At 39.2% G+C, this 14935-nt stretch overlaps 1 protein-coding gene across 2 annotated transcripts in view; it reads right to left on the bottom strand.

Moving 5' to 3' along the window:
• Positions 1–3896: 3896 nt before the first annotated feature.
• LVRN (laeverin) overlaps positions 3897–14935 on the bottom strand; it is a 35423-nt gene continuing 24384 nt past the window's right edge. For both annotated transcript variants that reach the window (XM_040090138.1, XM_040090139.1), the window contains exons 14-20: positions 13749–13902; positions 12402–12496; positions 11599–11706; positions 7706–7876; positions 6048–6188; positions 4730–4805; positions 3897–4083 (exon numbers count right to left, since the gene is read on the bottom strand). In XM_040090138.1, coding sequence (XP_039946072.1) covers positions 3937–4083; positions 4730–4805; positions 6048–6188; positions 7706–7876; positions 11599–11706; positions 12402–12496; positions 13749–13902 — 892 coding nt within the window. In that variant the 3' untranslated portion in view covers positions 3897–3936. The remainder of the gene's footprint in view (positions 4084–4729; positions 4806–6047; positions 6189–7705; positions 7877–11598; positions 11707–12401; positions 12497–13748; positions 13903–14935) is intronic.

The following is a 14935-nucleotide window of genomic DNA, read 5'->3' on the forward strand; positions in this document are numbered from 1 at the left end:
AGTTGGTAAAGGCTGTTTCAGCTTTTAGAAGCAACCCTGAAACCTGTCCTAGCTCCAGTGGAGATCACCCCAATGCCACTAGCTGTTTAGCAGGCATATAGCTCAGAGAAGGCTCACACAGGCTGTCTAATTTATGGGATAAAGCAGCTGGCTCACAGTCTAATTACAGGTGATGGAAAAGGGAAGGGTGAGAATCCTCGCACCCACAACCCCCTTTGTTCCTTGACAAATGAGTCTGCTGTGTTGTGTTAAAGACATTTCCAGTTCCAGTTTCCAAGTTTATAGCATTAATGCTCACCTTGTCACTCTTTTCCTGCATGGGCTACCAGAAACTAGAGAAGTTTTAGCCTGGTCATGGTCTAGGCCTTTGCTTCCTTTGGAGTCTGAACCAAAGTACCATTAGTTTGGCCAAGAGGCTGGGATGTATACGTCACACCTGGCTCTGGAGGAGCCCCTACACCCCTGAGACAGGGGATGCAGAGACGACAGCTCCTCTTATCTTTTGTGAGTCACTGCACAGCAGAAATGTGGCAAGGCCACATCTTTGTTCGTTTTTTGACATTTTAGCCCATGTCCCATTTCACTACCCTATACTCACTCTTCTGGGACTTCCAACAACCCCAAAAGAAGCACTAGGCTGCTCCTCATCAATGTGCCATCAGTGCAGCCAAGATGGTATGGGTTTTGTGCCTTGGCCACCCAGGCCCCACACCCAGCTGCCTTCCCCTCACTTGCCTGAGAGGTTTCTCGGGGTGACAGGAGGGAAAGGGGGCACAGCTGGAGTGGGGAAGTACGACAACTGTGCCAGGAGATGCAGAGGAGAAGCTGGCCGGTGCTCCTAAAGTCTCCCTCTCCACTGGGTTTGGTGTGCATTCCTGCCAGCTAACAAGTCTGCTGCCCTGTCACACACACAGACAGTATTCGCAGAATATGTGTAACTTTTTGACTTCCATGCTGTCAAGACAGAGAGCAGGATTTAAAGCAAAAATCTGGTCTTTCACATCATATCTACTTTTTTTCCCCACTAAGAGCCTACTGAATGCATCCTATCACTGGGATAGGACACATCTATTTTGACTGGAAATTGCCCCACACATGTACACTTCACAATTGCATGGTCCATAACACTTACACAGTCTGCATAAGTACAACAAAAGCTGTTTTCCTGATGTCCTCATACTAATTTCCAATAGACTTTCTTTCACCCCAATTCTCTCTTCAATAAAGCAGCTTTCCCAGTTTTTCCCAGATTCCTCCCATGCACCTCTTCTTTTGCTGTATTTCCCAGTTGCCACTCTCCAAACCTCTGCGCTCAGCTTGTACTCAACAGCAGCAAGGGCTGCCACTGATAAATGCCATCAAATGCAAATGTGTGGATTCTAGAAGTGATTCAGATCTGCTCCTACTCAGGCAGCTTGCCTAGCAGTCACCTTCACTATTCTGCTTCTGCCATGAAAACTACACCGAAATTCTGAAATACATAGTCAGGAGCCATTATTTGAAAATAACTTCTTATTTTTAATTCTTCTAGTATTTTTTACATATTGACAGTACAAATTAAAAGTTTTGTTTAGTAGGACAAAGAGCAAAGTGACAAAAGCGTGGAAGACTGGTTAGAAAGGCAGTGTGGTTTCTCATGGTTGGAGAGAAATGGTTTGAACCTACTGGGTGTAGGGTGAAGTTATAGGATGTTTCTTGAGCTTTGCTTAACCCACATGATGAGATATATGGTGCCAGTGATGAACTAGTGGAAATCACTGAAAATGCTGAAGCAAAACTGCTTCAGTACTAGCACAGGTTCCCCAGGAAGGCTGTGGACTTCCCACCCCTGCAGGTGTTCAAGGCCAGGCTGGACAGTGCTTTGAGCAGCCCAATCAAGTGGAAGGTGTCCCATACCATGACAGGGGGATGGAACTACATCATCTTTAAGGTCCCTTCCAAACCATCCTATAGATCCTATGATAAAATCCCTGTAATTCATCACAGCCTTGTCAAGTTCCTCTGCTTTCTCAGTCAAATTGTAAAAGACTGGCAAGAACGCATGCAATTTTCTTTGGTGTTATCCTTAACTAGATCAAATGCTAAGAGGTCAAATGTTTCCAGCACAAACTTGTGTCACCAGCTGGTAATTCCCGTACAGTAAAGGGCTTCTCAAGCAGTCTCAAAACAGATCGAATTTTTCTTTGGAAAAAATTCATGGAGAGCAGAGGACATTCAGTGCAGTCATCATGGCAGCATTTTTCCAAAATGTATTTAGAGGATGCCTTTGTATTAACATGTCTGGAGTTTATTCATGTCTTTTCAGAGAGCAGTATTCTAACTTGTCTCCTGCATTCCCACATAATAGTGTTTCCTGATCTATAACATGTTAACTGATCACTAGTACTATAATTTTGTCATAATACTGTTACCCCACAAATAAATTATTTGCATGGACTGAGGATCCCATGCTTCCTTTTAAGCACAAGCTCACGCGTTTTGCTAATACTAACGGACTGAAATCCGTCTGCAGAATTGTGTCACCTCCAAAATGCGCGTAAGCAAGGTGATTAAACCTGTATCTACAGCAATGGAGCTGGACTCTCTGATTCTGTCGGGCCCCTTCTAACTCAGCATATACAGTGATTCTGTGACCAGCGAGCACCTCAGTGCAATTAGAACAGTGATGTTCTGTAGAATATGGGGTTGTAATTGTGAAAGTGTTCAAGGTTTGCTCTCACCAGAAGGCCCTATGGGAAAGCCACAGCGGCACGTCGGCGGGCTAAGGCGGATGAGGGGCGAGCGGCCTCAGGAGCGAGAAGAGAGTCGGCCGAGTGACAGTTGGAAATGAGGTTGTGATTGGCTGGAGGGATGTGTGGACAACGCAGGAACAGAAAGGCGATTGGTTGGAGGGTTGCGTGGACAGCGTATGAACAGAAAGGTGATTGGCTGGAGGGACGCGTGGACAGCAGCGCTGCAGCTGGGCCAGCCCGGGGTGCCTTGTTCCTGTGGAGTTCAGTTAGGCCTCGGTTCGGTTTCAGGTTTGTCGGGTGGGGACAGAAGGTATAAAAGGGGTGCGATTTCTGCAAAAAACCGATCTCCTTTGGATGCTCGAGGCGATCCGTGTCGTCTTGTTCCCCGTTGCCATTGTGTTGCAGAAGGGTTAGTTTAGACCAGTTGCACACTAGTGCCATAGACAAAATGACCATCAAATGTCACACGTCAGGAGCTCATCATCTCCTAGATAAATTTTATCCAAAAACAATCCAGTTCACACACTCCAAGACTATTCTGGGCCTGAAGCACGCTAAATAGACACAAGCAGCAAGGTCTCTTCAAAAGCAGTTCCTAATCAAACACAAATGTAGACACATTAAGTACTGATCTGCTGAGAAAAAATGAAGTTTGAATGACAGGGCATTAATTTCTTAATTAAAATTACAATTTGAGGATCTTCTAGTCCTTTCCTCCCTACAGGTCTGAAGTAATTCTGAAGTTTATGTTTCACAGAACTTTCTAAATTGTTGTCCTCTTTGCAATTTAAAAATGTAGAAGTGGAGAGAGACAGGTTATAGATCACTGTACAAATGAAACAAACAATATAAACTTATTCAGCTTCCTTATTTTTTTGCCACAAACATGCAGCACACTTTTCATTTGGCTATTCAGAAGAAAACCTCCAAATGATTCAGGACTGTATCTATTTGTTAAATTATTATTAGCAATTCATCCCTAAGACCATGTTCAGCAGTAAATTATTTTAGATATAAGATGCAAATATGTTTATAACTTCTTTTCCTAAATCCTTGATTTCTTTGTGAATTATTTTATCCAGACTTTCCAGTGGAAAGAAAACCAAAGGACTCATAAAAATGTGCTTTATCTTTAATTACAGCTTATAATGAAAATCAATATGACAGCAAATCACATATAATATACTGCAAATCGTTTTCCAAGTCAATCATCTACATTTTTCTCTAACCAGCTGGCAACTTTGGTTAGTAGTTTTCTCCTTTCAATATTTTCAAGCTTTGCAGATTCCAGTAGCATAGTAATAGCCTCTCTCTCATCCTCTTCCAAAGTAGCATTATAAAAAACCTGCAACTGAAGAAATGAACACATGAGCTTCGTTCACAAGTAACTTTACTTGCAGCAAGAAACTGTGTGCCTGGCAGATGTTTCAGACAGAAATGCACAGAAAAGGGACAGATCACTGTGACTAAAGAGGATGTGGGGCAAGGTTACTGATTTACACTGATGTGGGACATCTCCTTATATATCAAGAATGTGCCCTTTTGCTTTCCTCTAAAAATCCTTCCAAATGCAGCCAGCTTCACTGGTACTGGTGGTACCACACCATCTAGGACTAGTTGGATAGGGGAATCTTCTTGTGCTGCCTGTTCTACAATAACAGAATGAGAAATCTTTCTCATCAGTCTAATAGGCAAAAGACAAGAGAGGACTGAAAAATAATAAATAAATATTTGGGGGAAGCAGTGATTGAACAATGTGAGAAATTAAACAGTCAGTATGACAACCTAACAGGCCAGCAACCCAAATGCTGGTACATTTTCAGTAGGTATGAAAGATAGAAGAAAATGAGACAGTTTTGATAAAATTTGTGGGCACTCTGCTCCAAACATGAAGGTTTGGAAGACATCAACATTATGTTCAACAATTTCTTTAAAGAACAAAAACTTGTATTTACAAACTGGCAATGAAGTTGAGATTAAATGTTTCTCTGGTTTACCTCTCGGATCTGTACATCTGTTTTGACAAATCTTCCCATGATTTTAAGTACATCATGTAATAATTCATGCCCATATCTGTAAAATTGAGATAAAGGTCCTTCAAATACCACATTAGTAAATATACTAAAATTAATCTAATTTGAAAATAAAACATTTAGTGAGTAATGACTATGCTACAAATACCAACTAAGATTAAGTTTGCAACAACGGACTGTTTTCCTTCCTTTAAGGAACTACCATTAGTATTCAATTTAGACATTTGAGCTGCATGACAAACAATAATTACCCTTCATTTTCACTTCCCAGTAAGATCTGGTATTTGTACTTTGGTAATGTGAATTCTTTACATGAAACAGATCATCTCTCTGAGCCCATACGGCCAAACTGAGCTTAAAAAGCTAACCAGTAATGCATCTAACAAGCTGCTGTTCCTGTTGCTACCTTGAAGGTGGCCTATAAAAAAACACTTCCACTATTCTTTTAGTTTGAAAATAAGGGGCAATTTCCCACCAATTTTCTCATTAATTTAGAACACAGAAAAGCTCTGTAAGAGAACAAGTTGATATGACCCAAATCTTCTACAAGGTGCCTTTTCTAGCATTAGCAATAATTTACACATTTGAATGCTCCTAAATGACTGATTTTGGTTATGCTGCCACTAATGGATCACAATGGCCTCCTGTGCCATCAAAATCAGCTGGAATGTACTCTGTCACAGCCCTGCTGCTTTTCACAATTGCCAAGGAGAGAAGGAGTCTTCAAACAGACATTAAAATGCTTGCTTTCCTCAAAACAGATAGCCCAAGCTCACCTGCAGATTCCCTACAGCAGTGCAGGTAGGCTGGTGATGGGTTAAGATTTAAGTCAGGGAATAACACTGTAGTTGATTCTAGCAGCTCTTGCATGTCTGCATGCTCTAATACTCCATCTCTTCATACACTTTTTGGAGAAAAGGTGAGGATTTCACTTCAGCATTTTACACTGACAATTTATAGCATTTACACCCACTTGTAAAATCCTAGTGGATAAACCCACTTCTAGAGTCAGAATTCCAAGGAGTGCTTAAAAACACAGAAACAGTCATGAACAGACGAATTTTTAAGTCTTGTGTGTTTGATGAGCTATTCTGTGGCATTAAACTCTGATCAGAACTGAATCCTCTGAAAACTCTGCTCTGCATACTTAATTGAATCAATCATTACAAATAACCATCACTGGAAGGAAAATCTGCACCTGAATTTTACAGCTCAAACATAAAGATAGAGGAAGAAAACTAAGAGTCACAGATATTAAAGGAAGCCCAAACTTGTTGCTTACCCTTGATTTAAAAGTGGCCAATTTTCTGTAACAAAATCCCAGGCCATACGGTGCCCAATATCCTTAGTCACTACATGTGAGATGATGACTGAAGTACAATTGGAATAAAATAAAGTGTCACTGAGTCCATATTGCAAGTATCTGTTAGAAAAGCAGGAAAGAAATTAACCTGTCGTTTGACAGAAACTATACAATATTGAAATCTGGAAAAATAATCCAGTTCACAAAAAATCCTATCTCAAAAAATATCAGCATGTGGAAGATGATACCAAAGTTGGTGTCACTCTGAACTGTGTATTCAGCTTGAGTTTTGTCCTTAACATTAGTTTTTGCACACTGACTCTTCACTTCTTAGTAAAGTGAGGGTGTAGAATATCAAAAGGACATAGATGTGTTTATCTTTGTACAAGAAAGACAACTGCCAGTACCAGACAAGCTTGTGGAAGGGCAGACTCTCTTCACCTTCATGCAATTCACTTTACTGTGACTCAGATGGAACCTACAGAGTATGCCAGCAGTGAGACACTTTTACAAAAAATTACCTGTTTTACACAAAAATGTCCCCTATAACAAGATTCAATAAGATTTTCATGAGGACAAAGGCAGGATTTCAGAAGTATTTCAAGAGGTGTCTTCTAATTATGTCAGTGGCAGTGATTGTCTGAACATCTTGAAAAATAATTATTCTCTTTGTTGCCTCAATGTTTTGCCTTGAATGTTCCTACTTGCAAATGAACCCTTTTGGAGTTATTTTGTCATAAGATCTTGCAGGCAGCTGCTTTATGGGTAGAACAGTTGAGCTGGGTTTCTCCCCTTTGCATGAAATCACTATGCCTAACATAATGGACAAAGAATTGTGAGGGCCAGGCAAAGCACATCTTAACATTCTTCACCCCAAAATACTCCCTGGGTGGCAATTCAAAAAACAGGTTGCCTTATCAACTACTAAAATACATGGAGGAAGAAGCTCATCACAGCTCCCTGATTTATCAGGGAATGGTGCTAGTCTGTTCCAAGAAATAGGCAATAAAGGATTGCAGTTTAAGGAGGAAATGAGTATAGCTGGTTGGGCATCTCTTTGTAATATTTTTTGTCTTATTCTCAGTCATATTTTTTGTCTTCCCAAGTGACCACCACACTGGAGCAGGTGGCTGGAAGGACTAAAATGTTACTTCCACACCTTTAGGCCCATGGAGTTTATGTGAATATTTAGATGATAATTCTTTAGACCATCACTGCCAAAATTCCATTCCCTTAACAAATTCTTTAGGCAGTACAAACATAACCGATTAGAGAATTCAACATCTTTTTACTGACAAAGGTACAAATGCCAGTAAAAGAAAATAAACACTGTGTTCCAAACTGTGCTGTGGACACATTTGGACAAGGCTCTTTGATATATGCTTTAACTTTTTGGTTGCCCACATGGAGTCAGGAGTTAAGATGACCCACATGTTGTCTTTGCAGAAGGATTGTTTATTTGTGTTTGTCCCATTTTTCATACTTGCTCCCTAACAAAACTCTTTAGAACCTTACCAGTGGTTGACAAGACACGTGCTTCTGTGGCAGACAAACTTCCACCAGCTTTGTACAGTAAATTATTTTTGTTCCTATCATTTACTTCTACAAACATGAATATATACTTTGTTCAAGGTCACCTGTAAAGTAACCATGACTCTTTGGCACAGCTCATGGCATAGAGCAGGATGTCTTCATCTTCCTCAACAGAGTCAGTATGGTTGTACATTTCCCATGCAAAATTCCATTCTTTATCACTTCCCACTGCAACACCATAGCAGCAGACTGTTCTTCTAATTAAAAAGGGAATTCTGCAAGGCAAAATATGGTTTAAAGGTACTATACTGTTGTAGAGACAAACCCTGTAGTTAATGTATAACTGAAATCAAATGTTTATTTACAATTAAAAGATACACAGCAAAGCAAATATAAAATAGTAGTGTAAATAAGGATAGGAAATCTATTTCTTTATGATTTAAGCATTTAAAAAGCATGCAGTTTAAAGGAAACCAAAACCCCCAGCATTTTTAGAGCAGTTGGACCAGACTATTTCCTGTACATACAGTGTCAATGCCACTGTTCCCCATCACAGCCTAGGAAATGGGTCACACCAGTAAAGAGTGTACTAATGTATCATCACAGACAATCCTACATTTCTTCAGTGAATGCCTCCAGTAGGAAGGGCCATTTGCAGCACAGAAAGAAACAGAAGGGACCTCTTTCCATGCAACAGGCAGCCTCCTATTACTCTCACCCCAGGGAAGACTCTTCAACATAGCAATTAATTTCGTAACAGAAACTAAATGCAAACATTAGCAGTATAACACTCCATTTGCAAAGGCTGACCAGGAAATTTCTCCTGTAGCAACAATGTGTCCCTGACATTAAGATATTGTAAACACTTTCCAGTGATAGCACTTCTACTACACAGGCTATCTGAAAACAGTTTCAACTAATGGTATTTTGGACTAATTCCCTACCGAAGAATGGGTCCCGTTGCTACAAGCAAAACATTTGACATCCCTATGTCATACTGTTAGTCTTATTATTACATCAAGCCAAGATTGTAAGTGGAGGTGTAAAAATTATCCTCCCTTTGATCAGGGGATACACTTGGAAAACCAGATAAGTTTCTGGTCAGAAATGTCAATCTTCAGGCCCAAAACTGGAAACAGAATATTCAAATTTAAATACAATTTGAGAAAAATCCCTGAGTTTTAGCAGACTATCCTAGAGAAAATGAGAATGATGCCAACAGAGTTAGTCATTTAGGAGGAAGGATCTATGACATCAACCCTTAGAGTACAAGGTAAAGAAAAGGAAGTTATAAATTTTGGAAACAAAGGACTAGTAGGAAAGAGGGAGAGAGTTGGGTGTTTTACATGACAGACATCACTTGTTAGTGAAAAGACAAGATACAGGGATTTTGGTAGGTCTGTTGCAGGTGGGGGATTTCACTGTCATACTAACAGAAAGTGTGGGCATGTTCTATGTTTACTTAAAAATTAGTTTGGATTCATTTGCCTAGATATTTTCTGGAACATAAGGGATTTGCCACCAAGAATGACATGTAGAGTAGTTATGTCATGCTAAAGTATTGTCCTGTGAAGAATCCTTCTCTGACAGATTTGAGTTATAGGCTCTAGTATTTTGTTTAATAGTGTTTTCATAATGTTGCAGTAAGAGGTCATGGTAAGCTGATAACAGGGTAAAGCTATTTTGGCCAAAGTACAGCTATTTATTTTGCTACTGAAGCTTTTCCAGTAGTTGCAAGAAAATGTTTATTAATAAATGTAAAGTTGTTGTGTGTCAATAGACAAGTTCTGTGTATCATATGGCTGCAGCTGTGATGTGCAACATTCGAGGCAGGCTGGATGGGCAGCCTACTGTGGGGCAAAGGTTTGCTGGCTGGAGACATCTATGGTGGCCCTGAAGTGGTTTATGTTGCGTAGTTCCCAGAGGGTGTCCGATACAGTCCAGAGGGACTTCGGGGCTTGAGGTTAAATTAAGTGAGGGATGTGACTTATTCATCTCGATGTTTTTCCTGGGAGTGGCTGTGTGATTTGACATTACTGGTCTGCCAGCATCCCCTATTTCTGGATCTTCAAGAAGGTGCAAAAAGCTGCTGGAAAGCAGAGCAGGTTATTTTACATTGTTTTTTCGGAACTAATCCAGAAATGACATGGTGATTTCTTAACTTTTGAGGGTAGCAGCAGTATATGTGAACCTTTAGTAAAAAAGTAAAATGGACAGAAATTATGTCCCTCCCCCTAGGCTAGTTTCCTTTTTTCAAAAGACAAGCCAGTAGCAGGACCTAAGAGAATACATTAATTTAGCAAGCTTCACTACACTCCTAAAATGAGAAAGGAGTAAAGCTGAGAAACTGGCTGGGGATTATACTCTAGCTATTTCCACAAAACAGATAAAAATGCACTGTATCAAGCCCAGTTATGTTCTGCCAGGAACAGTTTGGAAATGTTCAGCTGAAAGTTGATCACCCAGTCTGAAACAGAAATGCTTTATTTCGTTCCACAGATGTGAGAATCTGTCTGGGTTCCACTTGTGACAAAACAGCTGTAGTGTGCTGTTATGAATTTGCTCTCAGCATGGAGAACATCAGAGCATCTAAAGGGATTAGTCTGTGAAATATGGGTTAAAATCGTATTGTGTCTGTTTCCTTTCCTATCCAGCACAGGTAAATTCTCTTCATTAAGTGCATGTGAAGGGAACAGTGATCTACCACTTGAAACCTAAGAAGTGTCCTATCTTCTTTGGGGTTTTCTCCTTAAAACATGATCATTTTTTCACTTAACCATATTCAGAGTTTTGGTTTTTTCCACAGATACAGCCCAGTAAAATCCATTTGAATTTTTCTCAGTGCCAAGAAGGGCAGCAAATTAATATTCTTCATCAAATTCAAAATCCAATCTGCTATTATATTTCACAGACTTTTCAGCTATTCAAATCAAATAAGGTATGTAGTATTCCATCACCTCAAATGTTATTAGTAGGGAAAGATGACTATTTTGAAAACAGACTGACTATACAGCACAGCATTATTGGTTTTAGTGTGGAATTCTTTTAGTGTGGAGAGCAAGAATATCCTCTCTAGAATGTAACAGCATATATGTAGGCTGTTTAATTTTTTTCAGTCTAACTGCAAAACTCAGTTTGGCTTTTATGGGGATGATCACTATGAAGCTATTTTAGAAAACTCAAATATAATAGCACAAATTCAGTTTACTTAGCCAACTACATGTATTGACATATATAAAGTAAAACAAAAATATTTACCACAACTACAACAAATAAAAATAAACTTTAAATATTCACTCACCAGTGCCAACACTATTTGATTATTGCATAGAAAGACATCAGAAGAAAAAGGGAGGGAAAGAGAATAAGAATTTCAATACATTGTAAATTTTTTTTTTTTTAAAATAATGTAGTACTTGACTACAGGAATTCTCTTCCTGGTAGAGTTGAGAGCCCATTCTCACAGACCAGACCCTGACCAGTACCAGCATAAGGACTGACAGCTGTTCCCAACACCTCTTTATGTGAACACAGAACATGCAAAGCACTTTGTTGGGCTCACCACGGGCAGATGGTTGTATCATGCAAACATCACTTCACTCAGTATTGTTAAGAGAAGCTTAAAAGCTGAGTTGGTGTACGTGACAACCCCAAGGCTGTACTATAGCAAAGGGACTGGGCCATATGGGATATCAGCACTAACAGGAGGTTCACCTGTTACATGGCTAACCAGGTTTTGGTCTTCATGGCAAGATCTGCAACCTCCAGCCTATAAAGTCTATATAAAAAGCAGAAATTATGAAATCACCCATAAAGCTGGGATTTGAGGAAGAGGGGGAGGTTGGGCAGACATAGTTGTCTTAAATTCCGTCATTCTGTCAAGAAATAAGAGGAGTGCACAGAGGCATTTCTCATTCTGCCTCCCATTGTAACAGCCTTTTAACTTTCCACCTCCCTTAGACGTGCACACCACTAAGAGCAAGAATACCATTCTTACTTGTACTCAGGGTTGTCCCTCCACTTAGCATACAGTTCAGATGACAGGTCCAAACAGTCTTGGAGGCCCAGCCAACATGCTGTTGCCAAGAGTTTTTCCAAATACACTCTTGAAGAGAAGTTAAAACAGTAAGAATAAAAGATATGCATACCGCATTTGGAGTACTTGAACTGTGCCTGAACACCACAGTTTCAGAACATGATGCCATTAACCCATATTCCTCCACTAGGAACAACTGATAAAATAATTTTATTAAATAAAATTTAATAAAATAATTAAACAAACAATATTGGTCTCCAGACATTAATATTAGTGGATATTAATGAGGCAACTAAAATACTATATCTTTTGTAAGTTTTTCATGTGGTTTATATCCTTCTTGGAAGTTTTAAGGTTCTGGTCCCCTCTAGTCCAAATCACTCTGATGTTTAATCCTGTGGCTGCAGTGGCATTGCAAAGTGAAGTATTTTAAAGTTTTATTAATTGATCCAAAAACCATATCTTAAGTCCATTGCTGTCAGTTTTTCTTCAACTAGCAGCAGCCTATTGAGCCTGTTCTGACAAACGAGAGCTACCACAAAGATCCTTAAATGATCATCCTTTATGCTCCTATCCTGATACTGCAGTTTCACTGGAGGTGTGAAGATAAAGAATACACACTTAAGGACAGTAAAATAATGATTCAGTTACATTCACATTAGAGAATTATTCCTGTATCTTGTATTTAAATTTACATGAGCAAACTGCAAAGTATCAGATCCAATCACACCAGAAAAAACTCTTTAAAAAGGCAGACTACTTACTGAGCAAAATAGTCATCTTCCAAAGCATCAACATTTTGACGAATAAAACCTGCATAATAATGGTATATTGGCAACATTCTCTTTAAAAGGTATTTCTTTTAAAAGAAGGGAAAGAAAAATTACTTTAATTTAGATACAGGTTTTTATTTTCCTTATTTACTCAGATTTATCCTAGAAATTTACCACTATTAATGTTTTGAAAACACAGGACATTAAATAAAATATAAGCTGGGTCTAAAATACAATATACCTGTACTTCAGTTCAAACTGGCACATTAACATTTCACATCACTAGGACCTTTGAACTTATTATGAAAGACAACAAATTCACAGAGAATCGGGAGAAAACACTTCTCAATAGGAAATGCTTTTTTCTTCTCACTAATTTTAACATACCTTTAATTTTTACAACTTAAGAGAACTATTACTGTGGGATTATGAAAGATTTCAAGTAAGTGAAATCTTCAAATAGAAGTCAAGGAAATAAATATGACAGTGGTATATCAAGTAAGTCAAATATGGGAGAGAATAATTTCATTTAGTATCTAAACACAATTCCTTCTTTCACTCCATGAAGGTGAATAGAAAGCAGTATGATGCACAGAGCACAAATATAGTATATGCCTTTTATACATAGAAGTGTTGGTCTTTTCAATTACTACTGACTGATCCAGGTTCATAGTTTCAAAACACCAAGAATGAAGCTTAATGTAAAGAATGTGACTGTATTTCTTCTTTTCAGTAAGAATCAACTCAAGATTCAACGAGACTTTTCACTGACTAATAATAAGTACATTCTTGTTGTAATGCATTAATTGGGTTTATATTGTGTTTCATTGGATTTGTAATGTTTTCCCCTGTTCCCCGTGGAAACTGTATCCCGTGTTTTGTCCCTGCTCTGCCGCGCCCATCCCCCACACTGGAATGTAACCCAGCTCTGTTCCACTCCCACCTTGTCCCTGACTGGGCAGTGGCTTGTCCCTGCCTCTGGGCTCTTCCCCCCGGGGAAAAAGCCCTGGGACAGGTGGGGCCCTCAGTCTCTCTGGCACCGGCAGGGACGGGAAAGGAGCTGAAACTAGCTCTGGACCAAATAAAGCTATAATTCCCCCACCCTCCCCGGACAAAGAGCAGGCTCTTTCCTTTTGCCATCGGCGGTCGTCTGGGTCTCTCTAAAGAACTCCACACATTCTCCTATTTAAAAACCCTAAATTTGATAAAGTCATGCAAAAGGAATCACAAGCACTCGGACTCGTAGTGACCACTACATCCTTGAGAATTTAAGCATTAATTTTAGACTAATGTATTTGCATGGTCTAATACCTTTGATAACTAAGAAAATGGTCATACCTTTAAGAGTGGATATACTTCATGGTTTTTCAGTGTACTTTCCAAATTATCAGGTATTAGGTTTAACAATACCACATTCCATATGAAGAGTTCATCTTCTCTGGCAAGGTATTTTGTTAGTTCAAGTGCTGTTTCAATTGGAACATATCCAAAGCTACATTAAAAAAAAAAAAAAAAAAGCATACTTATACACATTATTTGTCTGCCACACATATCTGTTTATTTATTAAACAGGCAGTAAAACATCAGGATCCTGTGTGGACGGTAACCTAGAAAAGGTACTGAAAAATACAAGAAATATAAACAAATGGTGATTTTAGGAGCTGAACTCTCAAAACATCTGTTAAGGAATACTGTGCCACTGTCAAAGCAATAGCCAATCATGGCAGCAAGCATGGCAGCATGCACACTGTATCTGCTTGTGTCTGCAGGATATGGTACACAGTGACGTGTTTTGACATGGTTTACAAACACATTGACTGACAGCATGTGTCTGTCCCACTGGAAAAAAAATAAGCAGAAAAGCACTGTTTTAGTTATCATACAACTTCATTTTATCATGAAAAAACCTTTTTTAATTACATGTTCTTTCATGTAATACTGTAAAAATCAAAACATTTAATTCACATGCACACTATTTGTGACATTTATTACTTCATCATGACATTTCTGTCCCTCAGTGTGGAATAAGCATGAAATTCATTTTTTCACAACAAAATTCCAATTCAAGCCCCTCTTCTTCATAATTTTTTTTTTTTTTTGTGTGTGTACTTATATAGCAGCACAGTTCTGTACTTCACAGTTACATTCCTTGTTAACCACTGTTTTGAGCTCTCTTACAAAAAAAGGACATTTTTTATGGGAGGAGGAATAGGAAATTTTACTTCCTCCTCTCAGAGTTACTTCCAGAGGCCCTGAAGCAGGGTAGTGTGCTTTGGCCACCTCGTCCCTGAGGTCCCTCATCATAGGACACCCTCATCATAGGTGTCTGATGCTTTTGGTACCTCTGGTGTATGTGAGGTACAGGCACACTTAATGCTTCTCAGTTCCCTACACTGCTGCTGACCTCCTTAGCATCACTGACTTGAACAACCAAGTCGTGACCCGGCAAGAGAAATTAAAGAGATGCAGCACAGCACAGCTGAGATAGCCCAGAATAAATGAAGAAAGAAATATTCATTTGGAAT

This window comes from Hirundo rustica, chromosome Z, assembly GCF_015227805.2.
Source record: "Hirundo rustica isolate bHirRus1 chromosome Z, bHirRus1.pri.v3, whole genome shotgun sequence".
NCBI lineage: Eukaryota > Metazoa > Chordata > Aves > Passeriformes > Hirundinidae > Hirundo > Hirundo rustica.